Genomic DNA, 19,106 nt, shown 5'->3' with positions numbered 1-19,106 from the left:
CCCTTAACCTACTAAACTACCCAGGCATCCCCCCCCCTTTTTTTTTCTGATAGGAATTATTTTCAGCAACGGAGAGCAGTGGAAGCAAGTCCGGCGTTTCTCCCTCATGGTTTTGCGGAATATGGGCATGGGGAAGAAGAGTATTGAAGACAGAATTCAAGAGGAGGCCTTGTATCTGGTGGAAGCATTAAAAAACACCAATGGTGTGTATTTCTTTACGTATTTAACAGTAATAGTTTGGGAGGACTATATGCTCTTTCAAATAGACTACAGAGAAATCTGATGGCTCAAGCACCATAGAAGTTTACTTTTTGCTCACATGACAGTAGTGAAGTGAAGGGGTTGGCACAATAGCCTTTTCAGGCACCAGGTTGACAGGAGCCTTGATATCTTCAATACATGGCATCTAGTGTCACCCAGGATTCATCTCTCTGCAGGGTAGCAGAAGGAGCAAAGAACAAAGAAAAGAGCAAATAAGGTTTTCAGTAGGCCGGGTATGACAATGGCAGACATTCCATGGGCTTTAACTCAGTCTCAGGACCACACCAGCTCTAAGATGCAGTGTGAGATGTGGTTCTCTGTGTGCACAGAAAAGCAAGGAGAACGAGGATTTGGATAACGAGCTAGTAGTTTTGGCCACAATAACTTGAAAAATGAAGTAATGTCTCTAGTAACTTCTTGAGAACATTGCAAACATTTCACAGTATATATATGTCAAGTCATTATGCTGTGCACCTTAAACTTACACAGTGCTGTCAATCATATCTTAGTAAAATCAGGAGAAAAAAAAGCACGAGTGGTTCAGCACTAGGATTCATGCCAAATCCTTCTCAGTGCTTAGGGCTGCTATATAGCTCACCTGGAGGATTATGGATGTGAATGGAGTGAGCCTTGGTAGCACAAATTGGCTCTGCGTGTATTTGTGTATGCACGTGCCAGACTGGGAGAGGAGGTGGAAGACGAAGGGGTAGACAGGAGTCGTGGCAGAGAAGGAATAAGATCAGGATCATAAGACATATATGGTTTTTAAACCTCAATATTTAAATATTTTTCAAGAACACTGTTAAGGAAATAGTACTATTTTCTTTTTAAAAAAATTTTTTGTAATGTTTATATTTGAGAGATAGAGTATAAACAGGGGAGGGGCAGAGAGAGAAGGAGACACAGAATCTGAAGCAGGCTCCAGGCTCTGAGCTGTCAGCCCAGAGCCCGACATGGGGCTCAAACTCATGAACCAGAGATCATGACCTGAGCTGAAGTTGGACGTTTAACCAACTGAGCCACCCAGGTGCCCCATTATAGTACTATTTTCTACATGGTGGTTTTTTTCAATATTATTTTTTTTAAGTTTATTATTTATGTCGAGAGAAACAGAGAGTGCGCAAGTAAGGGAGGGGCAGAGAGAGGGAGAGAGAATCCCAAGCAGGCTCCACGCCTCCAGCAGAGCCCAACGCGGGGCTCAAATCCACAAAAGCTCGAGATCATGACCTGAACCAAAACCAAGAGCCGGGTGCTTAACCATTTGAGTCACCCAGGTGCCCGGCATTGTGTTTTTTAACCAATGTTATATATTGTCCAGACAAGTTGTTTCCCTTTTTTTTTTCCTGCTATTAATATTAAACATGCCATTTTTACAAGTATTTGCACTTCTTTCTTCCTTGGAATAAATTTCTGGAGGTGGCAATAGAGTTTCAATGACTGTCATTTGGACTTTTGATGTCTATCAACAAAGAACGGATGGGAGACCTGGCAGAAGAGGGATACAGATGTGAGGCTTACACTACACATATGGTTTTGCAAAATCTCAACTTAATATATTAAATATTTTTACAGGTTTAATCTATAAATGTTTATCAAGAACATTATTAACAGACTAGTACAGTGTTCCATTATTTTGGATGCTCCCGACCTATGCTTATCCAGACTGTGCCCAGTAATTCTTGTGAATTATCTTGTGGCTCTTATTTGGGGAACACTTGGGGGAACTCTTGGGGGGAAATAAATAGACTGGAGTAGACAGCTTTGTTTGGGGAAGCACAATAAATTTTAGGCATGTTGAGTTTATAGTGATGATCACATGTCCAGGGAATTCCTATACTTAAAAAAAATCCCAGAAGTTAACCCTTCTTAATTGTTTAAAACAGTCAACTTAAGATTTATATGAAAATTGTGCTCTAACCTTTAACTTTTATTGTTTTAGCATCTCCCTGTGATCCTACTTTCCTTCTGGGCTGTGCTCCCTGCAATGTGATCTGCTCCATTGTTTTCCAGAATCGTTTTGAGTATGATGATGAAAAATTTTCAATCTTGATAAATTATTTTCATGAAAACCTCCTAATTTCAAGCAACTCCTGGATACAGGTAATGTCAACGTTCTCCTTATTTTTATTCTTGTTTTAGTTTTTTTAAAAAATGTGTTTAAGTAATCTACACCCACCATGGGGCTCGAACTCACAACAGCCTGGATCAACAGCCACATGGTCTTTCAACTGAGCCAGCCAGGTGCCCCCAGCCAAGGTTCTTTTTAAATGGGAAATAATTTTCAGGGCACCTGGGTGATTGAGTGGGTTATCTGACTCTTGATTTCGGCTCGGGTCATGATCTCAAAGTTCATGGATTCGAACCCTGAGTCAAGCTCCGTGCTGACACTGTGGAACCTGCTTGGGATTCTCTCTCCCCCCTCTCTCTCTGCCCCTCCCCACTTGCACGCTATCTCTTTAAACAAATAAATAAATGAATAAATAAATACACTTAAAAAAAAATCAGGGCACCTGGGTGGCTCAGTCGGCTAAGCATCTGACTTCGGCTCAGGTCATGATCTCACAGTTCATGAGTTCGAGCCCCGCGTCAGGCTCTGGGCTGACAGCTCAGAGCCTGGAGCCTGCTTCGGATTCTATGTCTCCCTCTTTCTCCCCCTTTCCTCTACTCGTATGCTCTCTCTCCCAAAAATAAACATTTAAAAAATATATTTTTTTAAATAAAAATAAATAAATAAATGGGAAATAATTTTCTAGGTAATCTATCACTCATGCCTTCCTTGGTCCTTTGCCCTATTTCCAAATGGCTAAAGTAATGTCTATCAAATTATCATTTGTAGCCAATTAGTGACTTATCAAATCAATTTAATGTATTGAAATGAAATTTAAAACATGAAATATAGTAATAGAGAAATGTAGTATAGTTCATCAATTATAGCAAGGTATTTTTTTGAGAAACCTTTTTTATATCCATAGATGAAGAAGGTGGTGATGTAAAACGTATGTCTTACTATAGTAGAGTGTCAGGAAATGTTAGTATCTTATGTTGTATGATCATTAAGAACTAAAATTCTGTGTGGATCAAAAGGTTATGATGTGTTCCACCTGGAAAGGACTCTTGAGAACAAAGCATCTACTCGTTTTTGGACCAGGAAACTGTCACCCAGAGATATTAAGCATATTTTCCAAAATGGCCTAGCCGAGGCAAGGAATGAGCTAGACCCAGAATCTAGATTTCTCAATTCTCTGTCTAGTTGGATACATGCTACCAGCCTGAATAAATTGCTTCAGTGCCTAACAACGGTATTAAGTCATGAAGTACTGTCTAGAGCAGAGTCCATACACTCTAGGACTAGCAATGGACAGATAAATAAGGGCAATGTGCACATTCTTAAAGGTATAAAACTCCTAAATAAAAATAAGCTAATTTAGCCATTTCTTTAATTTTTCTGATGTAGTTTCTTAATTACAAAAAAAAAAAGCCCTGCAAACTTTTTTAGGGGGCTGTAGAAATATGTGGAAGTAAACCGGGATGAACACTAGGTTCTAGCTCTGTTGCTAGTTTGGTGTCTTAGAATGGTTGACTAACCTTTCTGAACCTTAGTATTCTCCTTTGGAAGAGGTGATATACTCCTGGATTCCTTCATAGAGTTATGGTTGGGAAATTAAATGGTTCTGAAATTGCTTTGTGGCTTGGGCATACTCTAACTCCGAACATTTTGTCAGTTCTCTCTCCTTCAAGTTCCAAGTATGTTCTAGCGAGGGAAGCGTGTCTTACCTTTATCTACTCAGCATAGAACTCGGTGTCTGATGCATAATATGAGCCTATAGGACTTTGCTGAGTGAATTAATGAGTGATTCTTTCCTCTTTCAGCTTTGCAATGCTTTTCCTCTTTTAATACACTTTCCAGGATGTCACAATGTGTTACTTAAAAACATTGCTAACCAATGTAAGTTTATTGCGGAAAAAATAAAAGAACACCAAGAATCCCTGGACCTCAGTAACCCTCGAGACTTTATTGACTACTTCCTGATCAAAATAGAAAAGGTATAATGTGACCCTTTATCTTTGTGGGTGGTGAGACTCATGGATTAGCTTTGTTCTTCCCAGTGAAATTGGGATATCCTGAAGATGTATTAATTGCTTGCATAACCTGTAATCGTGCAAATCATATTGGGTATCTCGAGATATTTCTAAATTCTCACTGAAAGTGACTTAGGTTTTATATTTATCATGTGAAAGCTGTTTTTTTTTATTTGAGAACAGACAGAAATACGCACACATTCAAGATAAATGATACACAACATAATCATGCTTCATCAAGTAAGTTCTGAGAATGGAAGATGTAACAGATAAGGGAACACAGGAACAGATAGGAATCTAGAAAGGCTTACCTTTGGAGTGGCACTAGGAAATCTTCACAGATGAGGTAGGTTTTGAAGAAACTATAGCTTAGATGAACAGACATAAAGTAGGTCCAGGGAACGGTAAGTGCAGTGATCAAGTGTGTGGAACTTTCAGAGAGGTGATCTTGATTGTAACTGAGCAACTGTCATGGGTGTGATGACTGATGAGGTTGGGAATAGAGCTGCATTGTGGGGGATGGGTGGTTCTGGAGGCTTGAATGAGAAAAACAGACATTATAAAATAGGTAATTAGATACTAGAATGGACAGTGAGTAGCAGTGAGGACTTGATAAAAATTATGTTTCAAAGAAATTATAGAGGAACTGATCAACTCTAGGGGATGAGAAAGTGAAGAATCAGAAAGGGCTTGTTGGAAGTTTATAACTCTGAGTATATTTTAACTGTAGCCCTCACACCAGATAACGGTGTCATATTGAGTTATGTTACCTCTGAGGCTCTTTCATTTATCAAGTAATTCTAACACATTATTTCTAGGAAAAACACAATAAACAGTCTGAATTTACCATGGACAACTTGATATTTACTGTCTGGGATGTGATTAGTGCAGGAACAGAGACAACGAGCACCACCCTGAGGTATGGACTCCTGCTCCTGCTGAAGCACCCAGAGGTCACAGGTATGGTCACAGGTGATGGGCAGGATGAAATTCCTGGTAGACATTAGAAGGCGACACTGACAACTATCCTGCTCTTCACCTGCCTAGACAATGCACAGGAAAATTTTTCCATCATTAGGAGCGCCTGGGTGGCTCAGCCAGTTAAGCATCTGACTCTTGATTTCTGCTCAAGTCATGATCTCAGTTTGTGGGATTGAGCACCGAGTCTGGCTCTGAGCTGACAGTGTGGAACCTGCTTGGGATTCTTTCTTTCCCTCTCTCTCTCTGCCCCTCCACCGCTCGTTCTCTCTCAAAAATAAATAAATAAACATTTAAATAAAAAAATATTTCTGGGGCACCTGGTTGGCTCAGTCGGTTGGGCGTCTGTCCCACTTTGGCTCAGGTCATGATCTCACAGCTGTGAATTCAAGCCCTGCGTCGGGCTCTGTGCTAACAGCTCAGAGCCTGGAGCCTGCTTTGGATTCTATGCTTCCCTCTCTCTGGGTCCATCCCCTGCTTGAACTCTGTCTGTCTGTCTGTCTGTCTCTCTCTCTGTCCCTCAAAAATAAAGATTAAAAAAATTTAAAAAAATATTTCCATCATTAGTACATCTTCCTGTCATTGGGTAAATTAAATTCAAATTCAATTATAGTACAAAAAGATAATGAAATATTTAAACAGCAGCAGAAATTTGAAGGGCAGAGGCCATTGTTTTCCCTGCTGTGGTGGAATGTCCCTGATTTGTGTTGGGACAGATGCAATAAGCAGAGTTTTCTTAGGATCTAAAAGGATCAGCCTTCTGCTCTCTCTAAAAAGATGTCACTTGACATGCCTTCCATGTCCAGATAAATGTATTTTTGTCAAAGGATATTTTTTTAAGTTTATTTGTTTTTGAGAGAGAGAGAGAGAGAGGGAGAGTGAGAAGGCTCGAGAGGGAGAGAGAGAGAATCCCAAGCAGGCTCTGCACTGTCAGCACAGAGCCGGATGTGGGGCTCGAACTCACAAAACTGCAAGATCATGACCCAAGCCAAAATCAAGGTTCCAACGCTTAAGCGACTGAGCCACCCAGGAGCCTATATCAAAAGATATTTCTTCTCAAATGAATTTGCAGTGTAGGGATTAACTCAACGAAATTACAATCTTTCTTTATCAAAGAGACTCCCTAAATAAAACTTTATTCAAATAAATTCTTTTTAAATATACCCTTTTGGGCAAATAAATTCTTCCTCACAAATATGATTTCTCTTGCAAATACCTTTCCATTTTTCCTCCTTTTTTTTTTTTATTGAGTGCTAATCTCAGAGGATATTTCCTTCACTACTGTATAGTGTTCTGTGCTTTGGCACATTAAGACATTCTTAGTACAGTTACATCTCAGGAAGCTTTTCTCCATGACATCACCAGATTTTTCTCCTTTGTTGTAGGTCCTTCTGTCCTCCCATTATAAAGAATAACTGCTTTCCAAATGATGCAATTTACAAGCATAGCCTCAAAATTCCCGTTTTCATACGTTGTGCGATATAATGGCGCTATTTCCTTTGAGTGACACGCTTTCAGCCAAATAACTTCACTAACTCTTATTAGACCTATGTTGACTATGACTATGAATACCAAGACATTTTTCTTCAAACTTTTAAGTCTTGTGTACATCGCAAAAGCCCTTTTTGTGTAATATTTCCACATTGCTTCCATTTTCATTTTTTCTTACAGCACATCCGTTTGTATTTTTCTTTTCTTCCCATTTTCATCCCTTACTGTGCCATTCTTTTAAGCATTCTGATTTTACAAGTAGCTCCTAACCACTTTATATAATCACTCTCTTCTAGATAAAAATCCAGCCTCTCAACCTGAGAAGGTAAAACTTCAAACTTCTCTAAAATTCCTAAGTTTTCTTGATAGCTACCAAACCACAGAATTTTCACATAATCCATTAACAATTACTATCTTCAGGTAGTAGATAAATACCATTTGAACAAAGTAGCAACATGGTACTGGAGAAAATGGGTTATAGACTATCTACAGTGGCTTTGGATTCTGACTTTACTAGTAAGTAGCTGTGTGACCTCAACTCATGACTATCTCTCTGCTTATCTTGGCCCCTCATCTGTTTAAGGGAGATGATAATGCTTCCTAACATTCATAGAGCCTCTCCCTCATAAGAAAAAGTTAATAAACGTTTGTTTTAACTAATGAGTAGTCCTACTTAAACTATGTATGATGTATTTTGCAAATAAAGGAAAAATATAACTCATTAACATAAATTACATAAATTTTATTTCAATTAACATAACATAAATTTCAGTAATCTTATTCAATTGCTAAGATTGTGGGTTTGGAAATGAGAAAAACCACGTAATACCTGGGTGTCCTTGAGAAGTATATTTACTTTTATGGACCTGTTTCCTCATTTTTAAGACACATAAAATAATACCTAACACATAGACCTATTTTGAGGAATTATAAAGTAATGTAATATGTCGTACAGCATGCCTGTCATATGTTGCATTCTAAATAAATGTTAACTTCTTGTTACTATGTGCTGAATCAAATATCTTATTCAGTTCTATTTATTAAGCATCTATGGCACTGGGTAGTTCTTACCCTCTTGGAACTTACATATTTATTTATTTAAAAAAATTTTTTTAATGTTTATTTATTTTTGAGACAGAGAGAGACAGCATGAACAGGGGAGGGTCAGAGAGAGAGGGAGACACAGAATCCGAAGCAGGCTCCAGGCTCTGAGCTGTCAGCACAGAGCCTGACGTGGGGCTCAAACTCACGGACCGCGAGATCATGACCTGAGCCGAAGTCGGACACTTAACCAACTGAGCCACCCAGGCGCCCCTGGAACTTACATACTTAAAACGAAAACTGAAGATGCCTGGGTGGCTCAGTCAGTTAGGCGTCTCTTGATTTCGGTTCAGGTCATGATCTCATGAATCCTGGGATTGATCCCTGTATCAGGCTCCACACTGACAGCACGAAGCCTACTTGGGATTCTCTCTTTTCTCCCTCTCTGCCCCTCCTCCAGTCTCTCTCTCAAAATAAATAAATAAAGTTTAAAAATTTTTTCTAAAAATACTGGCATATACAAAGTGGTTAAACAGCATGGTCTGTAGTGAGCCTTCAAGATCATAGATCCTTGAGTTATCAAACAAAAGTACACAAAACAGAGAATCAGGGGCGCCTGGGTGGCGCAGTCGGTTAAGCGTCCGACTTCAGCCAGGTCACGATCTCGCGGTCCATGAGTTCGAGCCCCGCGTCAGGCTCTGGGCTGACGGCTCAGAGCCTGGAGCCTGTTTCCGATTCCGTGTCTCCCTCTCTCTCTGCCCCTCGCCCGTTCATGCTCTGTCTCTCTCTGTCCCAAAAATAAATAAACGTTGAAAAAAAAAATAAAAAAAAAAAAAACAGAGAATCAGAGCTGAATTTCATGGTATAATTATGTTTTATATGTACATATATTTAAGTCTCTAATGAGATCCCAATTTTCCCAGGAAACAAATTATTTCTTTTTTTCCCCCCTATGGTAGTAACCATAAGTGATTTTCCCTTCGCCCAATCTCTTACCACAATATAACCATGATTAAGAAGATTAAGCCAAAAGACATTTTCATTTCACATAAATTCTGATTCCTATCTTGCCAGCTAAAGTCCAGGAAGAGATTGACCGTGTGGTTGGCAGACACCGGAGCCCCTGCATGCAGGACAGGAGCCACATGCCTTACACAGATGCTGTGGTACATGAGATCCAGAGATTCATTGACCTCATCCCCAACAGTCTGCCCCATTCAGTGACTCAGGACACTAAGTTCAGAGAATACCTCATTCCCAAGGTGAGAGATATTTCATCTGTACTACTCCTTAAGAATCTCAGGTTATCAGCCATCACAATAGTAGGATTATAGATAACCATCTACAGGCATGGCACAGTCATAACCCAGGCATCTTACCCTCTGACTACATGCTTCTGTCCTTTTACTCTGTTGATACAATTTTATATGTAATAGTGCTTAGACTCCCACAGGATTTTCTTCATGGTATTCATTGCCCAGGCTGCTTGCTGCCTATGTTTTCTTCTGGGAGTTTTATGGTTTTATGTCTTATGTGAAATTCTTTAATCTATTTTGAGTTAATTTTTGTGTGCGGCATAAGATAGGGTCTAGTTTTATTCTTTAGTATGTGGCTGCCCAGTTTTTCCAACACCATTTATTGAAGAGACTATCTTTTCTTGATTGTATACCTTGGCTCCTTTGTTGGAAACTAATTGGCCATATATACATGGGTTTATTCCTGGTCTCTCTATTCTGTTTCATTTATCCATGTTTGTTTTTATGCCAATACTATACTGTCTTAATGACTATAGCTTTGTAACAGAGTTCGAAATCACAAAGTTTGATGCCTCCAGGTTTGTTTTTCTTCCTCAAGATTTCTTTGGCTATTCAGGATCTTTTGTGGCTCCATACAAATTTTAGGATTACTTGTTCTATTTCTGGAAAAAATCCCATAGGAATCTTGATAGGTATTGCATTGAATCTATACATGGCTTTGGGTGATAGGGACATTTTAACAATATTAATTTTCCCCAGTCCATGAGCACAGAATATCTTTCCATTTATTTGTGTCTTCTTCCATTTCTTTCATCAGTGTCCTACAGGTTTAAGTGTACAATCTTGCACCTCCTTGGTTAAATTTATTACTAGATTTTTTTATGCCATTGTGAATAAGACTGTTTTCTTAATTTATAGTTCATTATTAATGTATAGAAATGCAACAGATTTTTGTGTATTGATTTTGTATCAGTTTATTCTAACAGTTTGGGTAGAGTCTTTAGATCTACAATATCATGTTATCTTCAAATAGTAACAGTTTTACTTCTTTCCTGTATGGATGCCCTTTATTTCTTTTTCTTGCTAATGCTCTAGACTAGGACTTGTAATACTATGTTAAATAAAAGTGGTGAGAGTGGGGGGCGCCTGGATGGTTCAGTCTGTTAAGCATCTGACTTTGGCTCAGGTCATGATCTTGCGGTCCGTGAGTTCGAGCCCCATGTCGGGCTCTGTGCTGACAGCTCAGACCCTGGAGCCTTCTTCGGATTCTGTGTCTCCCTCTCTCTCTGACCCTCCCCCATTCATGCTCTGTCTGTCTCAAAAAACAAAAACAAAAAAAGCACAAAAAAACGTTACAAGTGGTGAGAGTGGGCATCCTTCTTTTGTTCCCGATCTTAGAGGAAAAGCTTTCAGCCTTTCACCATTGAGTATGATGTTTGCTGTTGTCTTATCATATATGGCCTTTATGATGTTGAGGTACACTTCCTCTTTATTTACTTGTTGAAATTTGTCATAAGTGAATGTTGAATTTTGTCGGATGCTTTTTTCTGCATCTACTGAAATGATCATATGGTTTTATAGTTCATTTTTTAATGTGTATCACATTGGTTTGTGGATGTTGAACTATCCTTGCATCTCCAAGATAAATCCCACTTGATTATGTATATGATCCTTTTATTGTACTTCAATTCAGTTTGCTAAGATTTTGCTGAGGATTTTTACATCTTTATTCATCAGAGATATTCGCCTTTTCTTGTGATATCCTCGTCTGGTTTTTGTACTAGGATTATGCTGGACTCACTAAATGAATTTACAAGTATTCCCTCCTCTTCTATTTTTACATAGAGTTGAGAAGGATTGGTATTCATTCATCTTTAAATATTTGGTAGAATCTACCAGTGAAACTATCTGGTCCTGGACTTGTGTTTGTTGAGAGAGTTTTGATTACTGATTCAATCAGAGTAATAGGTCTGTTCAGATTTTCTATTTCTTTGTGATTCAGTCTTGGTATGTTGTATGTTTTTAGGAATTTATCTATATCTTCTAGGTTGTCCAATTTGTTGGTGTATAATTATGCATGGCAGTCTCATGTTCTCTTGATTTCTGTGGTATCAGTTGTAATAGCCTATTTCATTTCTGATATAGAGTCCTCTCTTTTTTCTTAGTGAGACTAACTAAAGGTTAGTCAGTTTTGCTTATCTTTCTTTTCAAAAAACAAGCTCTTAGTTTCATTGGTATTTTCTATTCTTTTAGTTTCTATTTCATTTATTTCAACCCTGATCTTTGTTATTTCCTTGCTCCTCCTAACTTCGGGCTTCATTTGTTCTTTCTTTAGTTCCATGAGGCATAAAGTTAAGTTGTTTGAGATTTTTCTTATTTCTTGATGTAGGCATTTATTACTATGAACTTTCCTCTTTGAACTGCTTTTCCTGCATCTCGTAAGCTTTAGTATGTTGTATTTCCATTTCATTTCTCTCAGGGTATGTGTTTCTCTTTTGATTTATTCTTTAATTCATTGGTTGTTCAGTAGCATGATATTTCATCTCCACAAATCTGTGAATTTTTCAGTTTTGTTCATGTTTCTAGATTCTATCACTGTGGTCAGAAAACATGCTTGATATGATTTTAATCTTCTGCCTTTTGTTAATGCTTATTTTGTGCACTAACATATTATCTGTCCTGAAGAATATTCCACATGTGCTTGAGAAGAACATGTACTCTGTTGCTTTTGGATGGACTGTTCTGTGTCTGTTAAACACACACTCATACACTCATATGCTTTGAAGCTCTTATGTGATAAATCTGACAACTAGGATATTATGGGGTCTGTTTCTATGAATTTTTTTTCTTTAATTTTGGGTCACATTTCTTTTTTCACATGTTTAATGATTTATTATATGCTTAATATTTTGAATGATGCCTTGTGGGGAGTCTGGATTATGCTGTCTTCCTTTAAAGAGCATTGACTTTTATTTTGGCAGGCAGCTAAATTACTGACAGATGCTTTTCAGTCTGTGAGGCTTACTATAACTCTTTCGTTGTGGATTGGTTTCAATTCTGAAATTAGTCTTTGTGCATGGCCCTTAGTCTGATGTGAGTTCCTTAGTCCAACGATTTAGAAGTTTGGGGTTGCCTTAGCATCTGAGGTGCTAAGAAAGTTCTCTCCATCCTAGCTGGGTTGGAACCTCAGTTCCTCTATCACTGCACAACATGTGTTATCCACCTGCAGTTCTCAAGCAGTCGTACCCTGATAGGCGTCATGGAGTTTCCTGTGTTTGTGCCTCCCAACCCATAATCATGGACTCACAGAGTCTTATAAGGTCATAGGTCTTATATACCTTTGAGATCCTCTCTATTTGTAGATTCTTATTGGCCTGTATCCTTCTTCATGAATTCTAGATGCCAAGTTTTTATCTCTGTCTCCTTAGCTCAAAAAAGAGTAGCACTTTGCTTGACCCTCACCTCCCTGAACTCTTAGATAGACCCTACAATCACTCTGAATTTCTGCCTGACAACACTTTCCTCCTAATTTTTCTTTAGTGAAGTATCACAATCCTGGATTGCCTCTTGTTCTGTGCCAGAGAACTGTTTCTTCATATACTTTTTTTTCTGGATTTATATTCGTGTTAGTCGTGAGGACAACTCCAAAGCAGTTATTCTGTTATAGTCTGAAGTAGATGGTCCCACCAGCCAGGAGAAGTGTTTTGTAACTAACTTTATATGGAAGCCTATTCTAGGACTGACGATACTGTCTTCCAAAGTTGATTTTGAAAACTAACCTCCAAGTCATTATGTTGCACTGTATCTATGAGTTTAAGAACACCCTACTAGGAAGCAGAAATGCTCTCTCATTTCTACAATAATATGCAACAATTCAGTTGAAACAGCATAGCTCTTTCAAACTTACCCGTTTGTTACCTTTAAAAAAATTTTTTTAAGTAAGCTCTATGCCCAACGTCAGAACCCATAGACCCTGAGACCAAGAGTCCCACACTTTGCCAACTGAGCCAGCCAGACACCCCTAAGTTTGTTATTTTGATGGGAAGATGAAGGGCTTTCAAGAATATGGCCACTCAAGTAGAGTTTTGAAGACCTCATTTTCAGTGGCATCAGCACCTTGAGACAATACTGAAATCCATTGGTCAACAGTGCACTCTAGGGAGCTCCCTTAGTTTTCTGAAAAGCAAGTGCTGGTGTCAGGCTACAAAGTTTGGAGTCTGTTAACAGTGCTTTGGACTGCCATTACATGATTTAAAACCTGTTAGGGTTGGTCATTAGTTTGTTCTGTGACATGGAGTAAATAAATCACTTCTGTGTCTCAGTCTCCTCATCTATAAAACAAAAGGATTTCAAGCTCCATGACCTTCATCATAATCCAGTTTATCTGTTTCTCTTTATATCAGGGCACAACCATATTAACATCTCTGACTTCTGTCCTGCATGATGACAAAGAGTTTCCCAACCCAGATCAGTTTGATCCTGGCCACTTCCTGGATGAAAGTGGCAACTTTAAGAAGAGTGACTACTTCCTGGCTTTTTCAGCAGGTAAGCAAGCTTCATTTTTATGTATGCATCAGGGGTCAGTGAGATGAGGAAGGCTTTGCATGGAGGCTATTCTGGACTGAACAAATTGTCATTTGTATGAGGCTAGAGGCATCACTGCCAAAGCCCAGGTTATTTCTCGTTCAATTGGAGTCTGCCCTCACCAAGTTTGGCACCAGGACCCACCACTGAGATGCCTATAAAGGGGCAGGAGCAGAGGGTAATGGAAAATTGAGTATCTTCCTTTAATTTGTCAGTGGCCTGGGAAGAAACAGGTAGCATACTCAAAAAGGCTAATTAAAGAGAATGTAACGATGAGACAATTTTCAGAGGGTGGGTAGGATTAAGGTAAATAACAAGATAGTATAAAGTACTCAGAGACTAGCATAAGCAGGAAGAGGTTACCATCCTAAGTTGGAAAGGATGAGGGAAGGAGGGCATTACTGGGATCTAAATAGACCTTTAGGAAAGAAAGGGTGGATGCCTCAACGGGAGATGTGTCTATAGTAAAGCGATACAACCACTGCCTGAACTATAGCCTGACAGGGTAGGATTGAGGGAATAAACACTCTGACTTTCTCAATGTCCAATGCTCTGAATTTATTCAGAACTCAGAAGGGAACTAACATCTCAGCTTATGCATCTATAGAAATCACCTTCCTGGGGCACCTGGGTGGCGCAGTTGGTTAAGCGTCTGACTTCAGCTCAGGTCACGATCTCTCAGTCCGTGAGTTCGAGCCCCGTGTCAGGCTCTGGGCTGATGGCTCAGAGCCTGGAGCCTGTTTCCGATTCTGTGTCTCCCTCTCTCTCTGCCCCTCCCCCGTTCATGCTCTGTCTCTCTCTGTCTCAAAAATAAATAAATGTTAAAAAAAAATAAAAAGAAAAAAAAAGAAATCTCCTTCCTGAACACAGAGTAGGCATAAAAGACAAACACAAAATAGAGCTGGAAGGCAGGAGAAATGGAAAATATTCAGCACACTCCAAAGGAGAAACAGGAGGAAGACAGGAAGGTAACAGGCCTTTCCTGTAGAAGTAATTGAAACAGAGACAAAAATAGGAGATTTGCTCCTGATTGAATATCTAAGAAAAACAAGTATCAAGCAACCCTTGCTATCGTGGTCCCAGGATTATGTGCAACTCCCGGCGATTATCTCAAAGCAAGATGCTGCTATACTACTCCTTACCTTTCTTCCTATATTTTGAGCCCATTACTGCGTAATGAGACTCCTTGAGATTTATATTCAAGTCACAGGGCTTGCATTCCTGCTTTTGCCCTGACACTGTGGGTGTCATTACAAGATCTGAGGCCTTACCTTAAGAACTTATGTTCCAGTATGTGAGATAGGTGAATAATTATAATTTCATCTGAAATGTGCTGTTTTAGAAGCATTAACTAGTGTTATGGAAAACAGATAAAGAAGGGAGTTATATGCTCTGAGCACATCAAAGAACTTTGCATAAAAGAAATGATATCTGAGCTGGATCTAGAATGATGTAGAAAATATGAGCAGGCAGAGTAGAATGGAGGGCTATTTCCGCTGGAGGAATGACTAGACTCTAGACAGCATTTGAAATTGCCAGTCTGGGGATTAGTGATTAGTTAGTATGTTTGTGGCTGATTTGTAATATTTCTTTTTTTCCTACCCTCTTAGTTCAGGATGACATAAATACCTTATTTTGCCTGATCATCTTTGGAATTTTCAGGTCTGTGTGGATTCTCTGCACACGTGAAATTGAATTTGGTTTTCTTCTGTTTATTTGTCTCATGTCAATTTGATTCTTAGTCCAGCTAAGAGGACCTTGAGGGGGACAGGAAATTCTTGCTCCCCAACAGACAATTCGTGTGTCAGCAGGACACCTTAACTCACTGGACCCTGCTCGCCCCACACACTATGATAGCCAAAAGTCCCTGAGGACAGCTGGCACAAGGTAAGATTTTTTAGCATGTCAGTCTCTGAGAATCTCTATCTACAGAGTCTGATGGAGCAAGAATGATAAGAGTCCTTTTTCTCTCTTTCCAAATTTAGATTAACAGGAGAAAATACTTGTAGGGCTGGTTCCTTGGGCTTAGGGACTGACTCTTGTTGAGTTTTGTAGGATACTCTTCGGTAACTGATCTATTTCCCCCCAGAGATGGTCTTTGTTCTCCTTAGTGCCTTTTATGTCACTTGTCCTACAAACTTTGCCCTATGTTAATGGGTACATGAAGTCAAAGCTGTTGCTAACAGACTTCTTGGAAGTCAAAGCTGCAAAACTGGTGGACATGGGTTGAACACTTAAAAGAAGTTAGAACTAAGGCTCCTGGCTGGCTTGGTCAGTGGAGTGTGTGACTCTTGATCTCAAGGTTGTGGGTTTGAGACCCATGGTGGGTGTGGATTTTGCTTAAAAAATAAAATTTTTTAAAAAAGAGAGAATTCCAAGCAGGCTCCTCACTGTCAGCACAGACCCCGATGCAGGGCTCGAACTCACAAACCCACTGTGAGATCATGACCTGAGCCAAAAGCAGATGCTCAACCAACTGAGCCACCCAGGTGCTCCAAAAAATAAAATATATTTTTAAAAAATCTGTTCGAGCACTCACCACTTCAAGAAGTCTCCTGTGATAGGATAAGTTGGTCACAGAACAGGTTGGATTGATAACAGATCACCTGCCAGCCTCAAGAAAAAGGCACCCTGTGAAACAACACACAATCCCCAACCCTGTGGCACATCCTTCAAGTATTAGTGTGGCTCCAAGCTACCCAACACTTAGCTAAAGCTGTTAAAGTGCACATATACAGGATAGGATTTTTCCTTTTGTCTTGTTCTTTGTCCTAAGAGCTTGACTTTGTGACCAGTGAGAATATTCTCTTTGGTCTCCACCATCTGGAGGATGCACTTAACAGGGTGTACCTTGGTGGCCAAATAGAATGGGGCTCCAAGTCTTTCTCTGGCCATGACAGTTCTTAAGAGGTCCCAACCCATAGGAACCTTTGTCATCTCAACCTTTGTTTCCTGTTTGTGCCAGGAAGACCCATTACAGGAGTGCCTGCCTGGTGTCACAGATTAGCAGGTCTGTGACGGAGGTACCTCACTTTCACAGTGAACTATAATACCAGTATTTTTTAGATTGGCAGATTTGTGAATACATTTTGTAACTTAGAAACATGTACTTCATCATAGTACAGTCTTTCAGTAAAGAACAAACCAGGTTTACTCACAGACCCAAATTTATCTTTAGTTTCTCTGTAATAAGACAAAAATAGAGGGATGCCCGGGTGGCTCAGTCAGTAAAGTGACTGGCTCTTGATTTTGGCTCAGGTCGTGATCTCATGGTTCATGGGATCAAGCCCTGCATTGGGCTCTGCACTGACATTGCAGAGCCTGCTTGGGATGCTCTCTCTCTTTGTCCCTCCCCTGCTCACATTCACTTTCTCTCTCTCAAAATAAATCAACAAATTTTTAAAAAAAGAAACAAAAACAGATAAACCTATGCTCGGTACTTAAAGTTTCATTATTTTATCTTATTTGGAAATGATCTAGATATTCAATGAATTTAACTTAACATTTAACTTAGCCAAACTTTAAAACTTCAGGTTACTGAAGATTTTGGTAGCCCTTTAAAAGTTTACCTACAAACCATTTAATCTTATTTCTATCTATTTATTTTTATTATTTTTTAAATAAAAAGTTTACCTGCAAACTATTTTATCTATCTATTTATTTTTATTATTTTTTGGGAGAGTACAAGTAGGGGAGGGGCAGAGGATCTGAAGCGGGGTCTGTGCTGACAAGCTGACAGCAGTGAGCCCAATGTTGGGCTCGAACTCATGAACTGTGAGATCATGACCTGAAGTGAGACGCTCAACTGACTGAGCCACCAGGCACCCCTACATCTATTTACTTGTTCTGAACTGTTAGGCTGAGACTAGCCACAAAATTTTATAAGGTATTAGACAAAGTCAACCATTATTTTAAGTTTCTTTTTCCTGACAAATTTTGTAAGCTATAATATGGACTTATTTGACTTTCAGTAAACATAGGCAGAATAAAAGTTTTATATTTAATCCTGATAACTCTAAAGACATGGCTATTTTAATTAAACCAACAATTTTTTTTTGAGAGAGAGAGAGAGAGAGTGCATGCGAGCAGGGGAGAGGGAGAGAGAGAATCCATGCTGAGCATAGAGCCCAATGTAGAGCCTGATCCCATGACCCTGTGGATCATGACCTAAGCTGAAATCAAGAGTCAGAGTCTCAACCGAGTCACCCAGATACTCTAAACCAACAACTTTAAATTAGCTTTAATATTGAATATTTTTGGGGCACCTGGGTGACTTGGTGGGTTAAGCATCCAACTTTGGCTCAGGTCATGATCTCACAGCTTGTGAGTTTGAGCCTCACATCAGGCTCTGTGCTGACAGCTCAAAGCCTGGAGTCTGCTTCACATTCTGTGTGTCCCTCTCTCTCTGCCCCTCCCCTGTTCATGCTCTGTCTCTGTCTGTCTCAGAAATGAATAAACATTAAAAAATTTAATATTGAATATTTTCTGAGATCACATAAACTTGAAAAATATTTAGGTTAGTTTCTATCTTCCTGAGTTTTAGAATGCCCAATCCTTACAAGTACTTGTCTTCAAGCCAACTAAATGGAGCTCTTTTACAAATTTATTTTTTTTAATGTTTATTTTTTCATTTTGAGAGAGAGAGAATCCCAAGCAGACTCCAAGCTCATCATGGAGCCCAATGTGGGGCTCGATCTCATGACTGAGATCATGACCTGAGTCAATATCAAGAGTCTGATACTGGGGCTCCTGGGTGGCTCAGTCAGTTGAGCATAAGCTCTTGATCTCAGCTCAGGTCATGATCTCATGGTTTGTGGGGACAAGCCCTGAATTGGGCTCTGCACTGACAGCATAGAACCTGCTTAGATTCTCTTGCCCCCCGCCCCTGCCCCTCCTCCATGCTCTCTCTCTCTCAAAATAAATAAACTTTAAAAAAGAAAAAAAGTCAACTAACTGAGCTACTCAGGTGCCCCTGAAGTTTGTATTTAAAAGAAAGGCTTTTACATCCTAGAGATGATAAATGTAGAAAATTTACATCACAAAGGCACAGAGAAAAGTATCCAAGTTTTTTCCAAGTCTGAACACAAGAGGCATTTTAGCAGTTTGTACTTGGAAAGGCCTCTTCCCCTACCACTGTCACCCTACCCCACCTTTTGCTTTTTTTTCAGTCTCAGGTGATTGTGGGCTGTGTTCAAAGACATTAAATTTATAATTTCAAGGGACAGAGAAGGTAAAAAAAAATTTTTTTTTAGAGTTTCAGTGTAATTACTATTTAAAATTTAATTATTCTTTTAAGTCCTAAACAATATTGTTCCAAATTGTAATCTTCTGTAGTATCTGTAAACATTTTGAGAGAAATAGACCAGGTTTGGGGATTGGTAAAGAGAGGTAAGCTTTGACTTGTTTCTAGAGTTG

General features: G+C 39.3%; 1 protein-coding gene and 1 long non-coding RNA gene across 3 annotated transcripts in view; one reads left to right on the top strand and one right to left on the bottom strand.

The window, feature by feature from the left end:
• The window catches only part of LOC122493054, a 28,420-nt gene that overhangs the window by 1,276 nt on the left and 8,038 nt on the right, over window positions 1–19,106 (bottom strand). Inside the window, exons 2-3 of the long non-coding RNA XR_006299809.1 lie at window positions 4,653–4,877; window positions 320–431 (exon numbers count right to left, since the gene is read on the bottom strand). This is a non-coding gene — a long non-coding RNA (uncharacterized LOC122493054). The remainder of the gene's footprint in view (window positions 1–319; window positions 432–4,652; window positions 4,878–19,106) is intronic.
• Window positions 1–19,106, top strand: part of LOC122493053 (cytochrome P450 2C21) — a 30,765-nt gene that overhangs the window by 7,040 nt on the left and 4,619 nt on the right. Inside the window, exons 3-9 of one of the 2 annotated variants that reach the window (XR_006299808.1) lie at window positions 54–203; window positions 2,201–2,361; window positions 4,132–4,305; window positions 5,160–5,301; window positions 8,926–9,113; window positions 13,511–13,652; window positions 15,434–15,578. Coding sequence is in view for 1 of the 2 variants with exons in the window: in XM_043597027.1 (XP_043452962.1) it covers window positions 54–203; window positions 2,201–2,361; window positions 4,132–4,305; window positions 5,160–5,301; window positions 8,926–9,113; window positions 13,511–13,652 (957 nt within the window). In the remaining variant the exon portion in view is untranslated. The remainder of the gene's footprint in view (window positions 1–53; window positions 204–2,200; window positions 2,362–4,131; window positions 4,306–5,159; window positions 5,302–8,925; window positions 9,114–13,510; window positions 13,653–15,433; window positions 15,579–19,106) is intronic. The other variant, XM_043597027.1, reaches the window with a different exon arrangement.

Source organism: Prionailurus bengalensis, chromosome D2, assembly GCF_016509475.1.
Source record: "Prionailurus bengalensis isolate Pbe53 chromosome D2, Fcat_Pben_1.1_paternal_pri, whole genome shotgun sequence".
NCBI lineage: Eukaryota > Metazoa > Chordata > Mammalia > Carnivora > Felidae > Prionailurus > Prionailurus bengalensis.
Note: the sequence above shows the minus strand (reverse complement) of the source record. Positions and strands in the feature narration are given on the sequence as shown.